Consider the following 12,086-nt stretch of genomic DNA (forward strand, 5'->3'; position numbering starts at 1 on the left):
TGCGCCATATGTGACACCAACACGGATACACCCTGCGCCATATGTGACACCAACACGGATACACCCTGCGCCATATGTGACACCAACACGGATACACCCTACGCCATATGTGACACCAACACGGATACACCCTGCGCCATATGTGACACCAACACGGATACACCCTACGCCATATGTGACACCAACACGGATACACCCTGCGCCATATGTGACACCAACACGGATACACCCTACGCCATATGTGACACCAACACGGATACACCCTGCGCCATATGTGACACCAACACGGATACACCCTACGCCATATGTGACACCAACACGGATACACCCTGTGCCATATGTGACACCAACACGGATACACCCTACGCCATATGTGACACCAACACGGATACACCCTACGCCATATGTGACACCAACACGGATACACCCTACGCCATATGTGACACCAACACGGATACACCCTGCGCCATATGTGACACCAACACGGATACACCCTGCGCCATATGTGACACCAACACGGATACACCCTGCGCCATATGTGACACCAACACGGATACACCCTGCGCCATATGTGACACCAACACGGATACACCCTACGCCATATGTGACACCAACACGGATACACCCTACGCCATATGTGACACCAACACGGATACACCCTACGCTATATGTGACACCAACATGGATACACCCTGCGCCATATGTGACACCAACACGGATACACCCTGCGCCATATGTGACACCAACACGGATACACCCTGCGCCATATGTGACACCAACACGGATACACCCTACGCCATATGTGACACCAACACGGATACACCCTACGCCATATGTGACACCAACACGGATACACCCTACGCCATATGTGACACCAACACGGATACACCCTACGCCATATGTGACACCAACACGGATACACCCTGCGCCATATGTGATACCAACACGGATACACCCTACGCCATATGTGACACCAACACGGATACACCCTACGCCATATGTGACACCAACACGGATACACCCTGCGCCATATGTGACACCAACACGGATACACCCTGCGCCATATGTGACACCAACACGGATACACCCTACGCCATATGTGACACCAACACGGATACACCCTGCGCCATATGTGACACCAACACGGATACACCCTGCGCCATATGTGACACCAACACGGATACACCCTGCGCCATATGTGACACCAACACGGATACACCCTGCGCCATATGTGACACCAACACGGATACACCCTGCGCCATATGTGACACCAACACGGATACACCCTGCGCCATATGTGACACCAACACGGATACACCCTACGCCATATGTGACACCAACACGGATACACCCTGCGCCATATGTGACACCAACACGGATACACCCTGCGCCATATGTGACACCAACACGGATACACCCTACGCCATATGTGACACCAACACGGATACACCCTGCGCCATATGTGACACCAACACAGATACACCCTGCGCCATATGTGACACCAACACGGATACACCCTGCGCCATATGTGACACCAACACGGATACACCCTGCGCCATATGTGACACCAACACGGATACACCCTGCGCCATATGTGACACCAACACGGATACACCCTGCGCCATATGTGACACCAACACGGATACACCCTGCGCCATATGTGACACCAACACGGATACACCCTGCGCCATATGTGACACCAACACGGATACACCCTACGCCATATGTGACACCAACACGGATACACCCTGTGCCATATGTGACACCAACACGGATACACCCTACGCCATATGTGACACCAACACGGATACACCCTGCGCCATATGTGACACCAACACGGATACACCCTACGCCATATGTGACACCAACACGGATACACCCTACGCCATATGTGACACCAACACGGATACACCCTGCGCCATATGTGACACCAACACGGATACACCCTGCGCCATATGTGACACCAACACGGATACACCCTACGCCATATGTGACACCAACACGGATACACCCTACGCCATATGTGACACCAACACGGATACACCCTGCGCCATATGTGACACCAACACGGATACACCCTGCGCCATATGTGACACCAACACGGATACACCCTACGCCATATGTGACACCAACACGGATACACCCTACGCCATATGTGACACCAACACGGATACACCCTACGCCATATGTGACACCAACACGGACTGTGCCCTGGACCCTGAGTAACTGAACCTGGCTACTACTCCAGTCACATCCAGAGCTGCATTCACAGCCTGCCTGATAACTCCCCGGATTGAGGGTGTATTAGTGTCTGGTTCTGTATATTCCTGCAGTGTTTATAGCAGACATGGTGCAATAATCGGCTTCTCCCAGAATACAGCACCGCGGACCGCAGCCTACAATGGCAGCTATTAGATGTCAGTACAGCTCTGGATGTGACTGGAGTATAATGGATCCTAGGATTACTTGGCGCTGTCTGCCCCTCGGGATGATTGAGGGTAGCGCACAGGACAGGGCGCAGGTTTCCAGTCTTGCAGCTTTGTATGTGTTTCAGTTTCCATTACAGAGATGTGATAAATATTTACCGGACGCCTCGCTATAGATTCCCCGGGCGGCCGATTCTCTTTACATTCTGGGTTTTATGTCTCTCCACCAGGAGCTGCTGACCTGCTGCGAGGAGGGCAAAGGCGAGATTAAGGACGGCCTGGAGGTGATGCTGAGCGTGCCGAAGAAAGCCAACGACGCCATGCACGTCAGCATGCTGGAAGGTGAGCGCCGCAGGGGAACCACAAACCTCAGCATGGCCTGGGGATCACCCCACCCCCGAGGAGTCACGGCTCACAGCCTCTCTTATTTCTAAGGGTTTGACGAGAACCTGGACGTTCAGGGCGAGCTGATCCTGCAGGATTCCTTCCAGGTCTGGGACCCCAAGTCCTTGATACGCAAGGGGCGAGATCGGCACCTCTTCCTGTTCGAGATCTCGCTGGTGTTCAGCAAAGAGATAAAAGACTCGACGGGACACACAAAATATGTTTACAAGAACAAGCTGCTGGTGAGTCCTGCAACAGGGCGGCGTACTAACCATATACTGTGGGGGTACTAACCGTATACTGTGGGGTATTAGCCGTATACTGTGGGGGTATTAACTGTATACTATGGGGGTACTAACCCTATACTGTGGGGGTATTAGCCGTATACTGTGGGGGTATTAGCCGTATACCGTGGGGGTATTAACCGTATACTGTGGGGGTATTAGCCGTATACTGTGGGGGTATTAGCCGTATACTGTGGGGGTATTAACTGTATACTGTGGGGGTATTAACCGTATACTGTGGGGGTACTAACTGTATACTGTGGGGGTATTAACCATATACTGTGGGTGTATTAGCTGTATTCTATGGGGGTATTAGCCGTATACTGTGGGGGTATTAGCCGTATACTATGGGGGTATTAGCCGTATACTGTGGGGGTATTAGCCGTATACTATGGGGGTACTAACTGTATACTGTGGGGGTATTAACTGTATACTGTGGGGGTATTAACCATATACTGTGGGGCTATTAGCCGTATACTGTGGGGGTATTAGCCGTATACTATGGGGGTACTAACTGTATACTGTGGGGGTATTAGCCGTATACTGTGGGGGTATTAACTGTATACTGTGGGGGTATTAGCTGTATACTGTGGGGGTATTAGCTGTATACTGTGGGGGTATTAGCCGTATACTGTGGGGGTATTAGCTGTATACTGTGGGGGTATTAACCGTATACTGTGGGGGTATTAGCCGTATACTGTGGGGGTATTAACTGTATACTGTGGGGGTATTAGCTGTATACTGTGGGGGTATTAGCTGTATACTGTGGGGGTATTAACCGTATACTGTGGGGGTATTAGCCGTATACTGTGGGGGTATTAGCCGTATACTGTGGGGGTATTAGCTGTATACTGTGGGGGTATTAGCCGTATACTGTGGGGGTATTAGCCGTATACTGTGGGGGTATTAACTGTATACTGTGGGGGTATTAGCCGTATACTGTGGGGGTATTAACTGTATACTGTGGGGGTATTAGCCGTATACTGTGGAGGTATTAGCCGTATACTGTGGGGGTATTAGCTGTATACTGTGGTGGTATTAGCTGTATACTGTGGGGGTATTAGCTGTATACTGTGGGGGTATTAGCTGTATACTGTGGGGGTATTAACCGTATACTGTGGGGGTATTAACCGTATACTGTGGGGGTATTAGCTGTATACTGTGGGGGTATTAACTGTATACTGTGGGGGTATTAACCGTATACTGTGGGGGTATTAGCTGTATACTGTGGGGGTATTAGCCGTATACTGTGGGGGTATTAACTGTATACTGTGGGGGTATTAGCAGCATACTGTGGGGGTATTAGCAGCATACTGTGGGGGTATTAGCCGTATACTGTGGGGGTATTAGCCGTATACTGTGGGGGTATTAGCTGTATACTGTGGGGGTATTAACTGTATACTGTGGGGGTATTAACCGTATACTGTGGGGGTATTAGCTGTATACTGTGGGGGTATTAGCCGTATACTGTGGGGGTATTAGCCGTATACTGTGGGGATATTAACTGTATACTATGGGGGTATTAACTGTATACTGTGGGGGTATTAACTGTATACTGTGGGGATATTAGCCATACACTTATGGGATGGGGTGTTAACCGTACACTGTGGGGGCGCAGTATTAACCGTACACTGTAGGGGGCGCAGTATTTACCGTACACTGTAGGGGGCGCAGTATTAACCGTACACTGTAGGGGGCGCAGTATTAACCGTACACTGTAGGGGGCGCAGTATTAACCGTACACTGTAGGGGGCGCAGTATTAACCGTACACTGTAGGGGGCGCAGTATTAACCGTACACCAACATTGAATGGACACATTCTTCATCCAGACGCTGACAATTAGCTCTGATCTACTTTGTTGCATTTCTGAGGATTTGTTACATTTGCATCAGGTGTAGACAATACTCAATGAATCCTGCGGACAGGAGAGCATCGGTAGATTGTGAGATACTCTTCTGTCCGCATGTTCCCTGCAGAGATCTGGCAGCAAGCACACGGACCGCGTTACAGTCTATGGGGTCCATGTACTTTCCCTGGCACAGCACCTGCAGTTGCGTACGGTCTTCTGTTTGGGGGGGCGGTCTTCTGTTTGGGGGGGCGGTCTTCTGTTTGGGGTACGGTCTTCTGTTTGGGGTACGATCTTCTGTTTGGGGGGCGGTCTTCTGTTTGGGGTACGATCTTCTGTTTGGGGGGCGGTCTTCTGTTTGGGGGGCGGTCTTCTGTTTGGGGGGCGGTCTTCTGTTTGGGGTACGGTCTTCTGTTTGGGGGGCGGTCTTCTGTTTGGGGGGGCGGTCTTCTGTTTGGGGGGCGGTCTTCTGTTTGGGGGGCGGTCTTCTGTTTGGGGTACGGTCTTCTGTTTGGGGTACGGTCTTCTGTTTGGGGGGCGGTCTTCTGTTTGGGGGCGGTCTTCTGTTTGGGGGGCGGTCTTCTGTTTGGGGGCGGTCTTCTGTTTGGGGGCGGTGTTCTGTTTGGGGGCGGTGTTCTGTTTGGGGGCGGTCTTCTGTTTGGGGTACGGTCTTCTGTTTGGGGGGGCGGTCTTCTCTTTGGGGGCGGTCTTCTGTTTGGGGGGCGGTCTTCTGTTTGGGGGGCGGTCTTCTGTTTGGGGGCGGTCTTCTGTTTGGGGTACGGTCTTCTGTTTGGGGGGGCGGTCTTCTCTTTGGGGGCGGTCTTCTGTTTGGGGTACGGTCTTCTGTTTGGGGGGGCGGTCTTCTCTTTGGGGGCGGTCTTCTGTTTGGGGGGCGGTCTTCTGTTTGGGGGGCGGTCTTCTGTTTGGGGGGCGGTCTTCTGTTTGGGGGGCGGTCTTCTGTTTGGGGGCGGTCTTCTGTTTGGGGGCGGTCTTCTGTTTGGGGTGCGGTCTTCTGTTTGGGGGGCGGTCTTCTGTTTGGGGGGCGGTCTTCTGTTTGGGGGGCGGTCTTGTGTTTGGGGGGCGGTCTTGTGTTTGGGGGGCGGTCTTCTGTTTGGGGGGCGGTCTTCTGTTTGGGGGCGGTCTTCTGTTTGGGGGGCGGTCTTCTGTTTGGGGGGCGGTCTTCTGTTTGGGGTACGGTCTTCTGTTTGGGGGGCGGTCTTCTGTTTGGGGGGCGGTCTTCTGTTTGGGGGGGCGGTCTTGTGTTTGGGGGGCGGTCTTCTGTTTGGGGGGGCGGTCTTGTGTTTGGGGGGCGGTCTTCTGTTTGGGGGGCTCCTCCTGCAGACTCCCCCGGATGGAATACAAACACAGATGTGAACGAGGCCTTAGGTTGCAGTTCTTATTCTTTGATGTAACTGTGACAACTCCTCAGCTGTGTGAACACTCCCTTGGGGGGGGGGGGGGGGACGTTTCAGCCTCTGAGTGTGACACTGTTTCCATGAATATTTCCATTCACTGACAGCAAGCAGAGCTGGCGACTAGTCGGGATGCGCGGCGTAGGAATGGCGCCACCTCTGGTACACTTCAGTTCATGTGATGGATTGTACAAATCGTATGTCTGTGATCTTTATATGGGGGACTCCTAAGCTCCGCCCACTTGTACTATTGTTAGAGGGTTCCTGATTGGACAGGCGATGAGTAGTACTAGCGAGTATAGGGCACGCCTCCGTAGGGCTCGGGCGCCATCTTGTCTTTCTCCCCTTTCTCTTTCAGACCTCGGAGTTGGGGGTGACGGAGCACGTTGAAGGGGACTCTTGTAAATTCGCCCTGTGGTCGGGTCGCACGCCGTCCTCCGATAATAAGACTGTTCTGAAGGTGCGTTCCTTATGAGTTGTGGGATATGTGGTGGGAGTCACAAGCCTTGCCTCGCACCCTCTCATCTATCCTTGGCGCCATGTAACTGCAGCTCTGGATGTGACTAGAGCGTAGATAGTGGTGGCCTGGAGTAGACGTCTGTACCACGTGCAGCCATTGCTCGCTCTATGTCGCTGCATGGCCAGATACAAGTACACAGTTTACATTAGGATGTGGCAGCGCCCTGCGCTCGTCTCGGTGGCGGCTGCGCGGGGCCTGCTGACGAGACGCCTAACTCCTCACATCTTCCTTGTCCGTAGGCCTCAAGCTTAGAAGTAAAACAGGAGTGGATCAAAAATATCCGGGAGGTGATCCAGGAGAGGATGATCCACCTGAAAGGAGCCTTAAAGGAGCCGATCCAACCCCCAAAGACCCCAGCCAAGCAGAGGAACAACAGCAAGAGGTGAGAGGCGCGGCCGCCATGGTCGTTGTGGCCGTCACCTGGGGGAGGGGCTTGTCATTCTCGGGGCTCTGGCGCCGCTTTCCTTCAGGTCATGTGACTGCGATCCTCCAGCTTTCCTCTGTATTTTACCACCTCTCTCATCACATGACTTGATACCCCCTGAGGATGAAGCACAATGCATGGAGTTGTTATGTCGCTCATTGCACTGTGTCTTACAAGAGCCGTCACCCAGCTTTCCCAGAGTGCTGAATGTATCTGCTCACACAGGAAAACTTTCTCTTCTGCCATTGTGTTACAGCAAGACAATTGTATTACACTGGACTATAGGAAAGCTGGGTGACACTTCTAGAAGAGCTGTAGTGGTTGTCACCCAGCTTTACCAGGTACTGATACGGAATAGCTGCATAAAATCCTGCGAATGACGGGGGGACTCGGGGGCTTGTGTTACTGGGGTGTGACAGGGGTGTGAGGGAGGAAGACTCTGCACGGATTACAACTACAGGAAAGTGGCAGGCCTGGGGGAAAAGCAGGAGCCTAGGGGTGGGGGGCAGGAGCCTAGGGGTGCGGGGCAGGAGCCTAGGGGTGGGGGGAAGGAGCCTAGGGGTGCGGGGCAGGAGCCTAGGGGTGCGGGGCAGGAGCCTAGGGGTGGGGGGCAGGAGCCTAGGGGTGGGGGGAAGGAGCCTAGGGGTGCGGGGCAGGAGCCTAGGGGTGCGGGGCAGGAGCCTAGGGGTGCGGGGCAGGAGCCTAGGGGTGGGGGGAAGGAGCTTAGGGGTGCGGGGCAGGAGCCTAGGGGTGGGGGGCAGGAGCCTAGGGGTGCGGGGCAGGAGCCTAGGGTGCGGGGCAGGAGCCTAGGGGTGGGGGGAAGGAACGTAGGGGTGGGGGGCAGGAGCCTAGGGGTGGGGGGCAGGAGCCTAGGGGTGGGGGGCAGGAGCCTAGGGGTGCGGGGCAGGAGCCTAGGGGTGGGGGGCAGGAGCCTAGGGGTGGGGGGTATGAACCTAGGGGTGGGGGCAGGAGCCTAGGGGTGGGGGGCAGGAGCCTAGGGGTGGGGGGAAGGAGCCTAGGGGTGCGGGGCAGGAGCCTAGGGGTGCGGGGCAGGAGCCTAGGGGTGGGGGGAAGGAGCCTAGGGGTGCGGGGCAGGAGCCTAGGGGTGCAGGGCAGGAGCCTAGGGGTGGGGGGAAAGAGCCTAGGGGTGCGGGGCAGGAGCCTAGGGTGCGGGGCAGGAGCCTAGGGGTGGGGGGAAGGAACCTAGGGGTGGGGGGCAGGAGCCTAGGGGTGGGGGGCAGGAGCCTAGGGGTGGGGGGCAGGAGCCTAGGGGTGCGGGGCAGGAGCCTAGGGGTGGGGGGCAGGAGCCTAGGGGTGGGGGGTATGAACCTAGGGGTGGGGGGCAGGAGCCTAGGGGTGGGGGGCAGGAGCCTAGGGGTGCGGGGCAGGAGCCTAGGGGTGGGGGGAAGGAGCCTAGGGGTGCGGGGCAGGAGCCTAGGGGTGCGGGGCAGGAGCCTAGGGGTGGGGGGAAGGAACCTAGGGGTGGGGGGCAGGAGCCTAGGGGTGCGGGGCAGGAGCCTAGGGGTGGGGGGAAGGAGCCTAGGGGTGCGGGGCAGGAGCCTAGGGGTGCGGGGCAGGAGCCTAGGGTGCGGGGCAGGAGCCTAGGGGTGGGGGGAAGGAGCCTAGGGGTGCGGGGGCAGGAACCTAGGGGTGGGGGGCAGGAGCCTAGGGGTGGGGGGCAGGAGCCTAGGGGTGCGGGGCAGGAGCCTAGGGGTGGGGGGCAGGAGCCTAGGGGTGGGGGGTATGAACCTAGGGGTGGGGGGCAGGAGCCTAGGGGTGGGGGGTATGAACCTAGGGGTGGGGGGCAGGAGCCTAGGGGTACGGGGCAGACATCTAAGGTGTGGAGGGAGGTTGTAGGATCCAGGAGGCACGGGCTACAGGTTAGGGGGGCAGGCCACAGAGGGTGACATGGTCTGGAGAGTGAATGTGTGTGTGGGTGCAGAATCCAGGGGGGGCCGAGTCTGCAAGGGCAGCATCCATGATAGGAAGGCTCCGGGCGGGCAGGGGGACAGGACTGAGGGCCGGGCAGGGGGACAGGACTGAGGGCCGGGCAGGGGGACAGGACTGAGGGCCGGGCAGGGGGACAGGACTGAGGGCCGGGCAGGGGGACAGGACTGAGGGCCGGGCAGGGGGACAGGACTGAGGGCCGGGCAGGGGGACAGGACTGAGGGCTGGGCAGGGGGACAGGACTGAGGGCCGGGCAGGGGGACAGGACTGAGGGCCGGGCAGGGGGACAGGACTGAGGGCCGGGCACGTCTTACTGAATTGTTGTGTCTTTTCTTTGCAGGGATGGAATGGAGGATCTGGACAGTCAAGGAGACGGCAGCAGTCAGCCGGACACCATTTCCATCGCCTCGCGGACGTCGCAGAACACTGTGGACAGTGACAAGGTAAGACTCCCCCTCCCCAATACAGAACCTGGAGGGGGGGTTACTGACACACAGGTGAGGGGACGACTAATCGCTCTACTTGGGGCAGGAACAATTCTTGAAGAACACCCCGTGTCTGATAACAGAGAACAACACCTTGTCTTCACATCTATTGGTTTCCCGGGTCTGTCGCTCTCGCCCGTCACTAATGGACATCCCCTTTAATAAGACTTTGTTTCCAAAATCTCTTCTTACTGTCACGAGATAATCGTCTGCTGCAGCACAAGTCCCCGCTCCTGGACTACAGGCTGATGGGTCTTCGCTGCACTGATACATTGTAACAAACCCCTCAGCAGTGTGAAGTCTTAGGATCCTGTCACCACTGCAGCCACTCTGCCTGCTGGTCCCTGGATGCCCCTAATGCTCCATGACGAGGTCACCACTAGGGGGCAGTCTGCAGGTTTTACTGGAATTAAATTAAACCGCGGGGGAGGCCGATCATAATCAGGTGCTGAAACTGTGAGGAGTCTCCTGCAGTGCACCCACAATCTCCTGCAGTGCACCCACAATCCCCTGCAGTGCACCCACAATCCCCTGCAGTGCACTGCGCCTTGTCTGGGAGGGATTAATACTCTGCTTATCCTGAGCCTCCTGGTTCATGAATGGACTGCAGTGAAGACTGACTCTCCTGTGTGCACAGCATGAGGAAGCAGAAGAGCAGCAGGTCCATCAACTTGCAGACTTAGATCTCATTCAGGGTTTGTGGAAAGCTGGGTGGCAGTGTCTGTGAATATAGAAGAGACCAAGGTGTCACATGAATGGCGGGACGTACCCTGGAGACAATTCTGTGGCTGAGATGTTTTGCACGCGTTCCTGTAGAACCTGTTGGGTGATTGTCTGGCGGTGTGCGCGGTGTATGAGGTGCGCGGTGTATGAGGTGCGCGGTGCGGTATTCTTTATTGTGATATCCTTCCTGCCCTTATAGATTTATAGAGCGATCTAATCTGCTTGTCTCTTTGTGAATGTAGCAGAGCCGGTTGTGCGACTTGACGGTTTCTGGTTAAAGGTGGCTTTTTAGTGGTCATGCTGCGTACCTGGACGATGCGTCCTCCTGCCTGTGTATACGGGAGGAGGATATACATGGCGCACATCTCGTGTCCTCACCCATCTCGCGGGCCGTCATCTAATTGCCAGCGCAGTCTCTGCTAATCACAAGACGTTCCTGACACACATGTGATTGTGCTGCGGGCTCTGCCGGCCCCTTGTGTCACACTTAGCAAACAGTCTGCAGCTGCAAGCACACAGTGCGGCCGTGCAGGAGCCGGGGCGAGGGCGCAGGGCGCACCATGAAAAAGTGGCTGAATATGAAGCAGGCCAAGCGGGCGTCTCATGTAAGTAGAAGGCTCTGCAGCAGAGGTTGGGGCGACGTTCTGCTGCCTGGGGGTGGGCGAGTGCAGTACCTGTCTGATGGAAGTTCTGGGGGGGGCTGATAGTAAGCCCCCCCCCCCGTACCCAGGATTAATGGCTTAGCTTCATGGGAGAAACCATTTACCCCGAACCAAGATCTGCCATCTCCGGCCGCTGCTTCACCCTGTCAGGTCTGTACACAAAGCCGTCATTGTATCTCTGGACTCTGGGGGGCGCTGCCGGGGTCACACACAGAATAGAGGGGCTACAGTCAGAGCGCCCCCCCTTGGTGCTGTAGTACAATTCTCATCCCTCCCCCATTTCCATCATACAGGAGGTCCTTGGATTCGGCCTAAGCCTGGCGCCCTCTCCACAGACCTCTGACTAACATGGTGTGTCAGTGACATCATCGCTCTGATGACATCACTGATGACCTCACCTGCAGCCTGAGCCCAGGGGTCCGCTCCCAGATGTAAGATGCGGAGGAATCAGTAACCCTGGAAGCCCCTGATAGAAGAAGTCTATGGAGGAGCCGCGGCTGTGCAGGGGTTAATGGTCTGTGTCTGGAGTCTGAGGGTAAAGTCCGTCCAATGATTAGAGATTGGGGAGACGCCTTAATACAGCGGGCACTAGGACCCTGAGACTGCCCGACCACTGCTCTCTTACTGACACGTGGTCTCACTCCATGTAACCTCTCAGCTGTAGGGCTGTGTACTATTTACTGACACGTGGTCTCACTCCATGTAACCCCTCAGCTGTAGGACTGTGTACTATTTACTGACACGTGGTCTCACTCCATGTAACCCCTCAGCTGTAGGGCTGTGTACTATTTACTGACACGTGGTCTCACTCCATGTAACCTCTCAGCTGTAGAGCTGTATACTATTTACTGACACAGGGTCTCACTCCATGTAACCCCTCAGCTGTAGGACTGTGTACTATTTACTGACACGTGGTCTCACTCCATGTAACCTCTCAGCTGTAGGACTGTGTACTATTTACTGACACGTGGT

The 12,086-nt window shown here is 55.7% G+C and overlaps 1 protein-coding gene across 6 annotated transcripts in view; it reads left to right on the plus strand.

The window, feature by feature from the left end:
- KALRN (kalirin RhoGEF kinase) overlaps nt 1-12,086 on the plus strand; it is a 311,247-nt gene that overhangs the window by 180,737 nt on the left and 118,424 nt on the right. For all 6 annotated transcript variants that reach the window (XM_075284733.1, XM_075284737.1, XM_075284732.1 and 3 more), the window contains exons 29-33: nt 2,657-2,768; nt 2,862-3,052; nt 6,712-6,813; nt 7,113-7,255; nt 9,585-9,687. In XM_075284733.1, the coding sequence (XP_075140834.1) occupies nt 2,657-2,768; nt 2,862-3,052; nt 6,712-6,813; nt 7,113-7,255; nt 9,585-9,687 (651 nt within the window). The remainder of the gene's footprint in view (nt 1-2,656; nt 2,769-2,861; nt 3,053-6,711; nt 6,814-7,112; nt 7,256-9,584; nt 9,688-12,086) is intronic.

The sequence above is a fragment of the Leptodactylus fuscus genome, chromosome 8 (assembly GCF_031893055.1).
Source record: "Leptodactylus fuscus isolate aLepFus1 chromosome 8, aLepFus1.hap2, whole genome shotgun sequence".
Lineage (NCBI taxonomy): Eukaryota > Metazoa > Chordata > Amphibia > Anura > Leptodactylidae > Leptodactylus > Leptodactylus fuscus.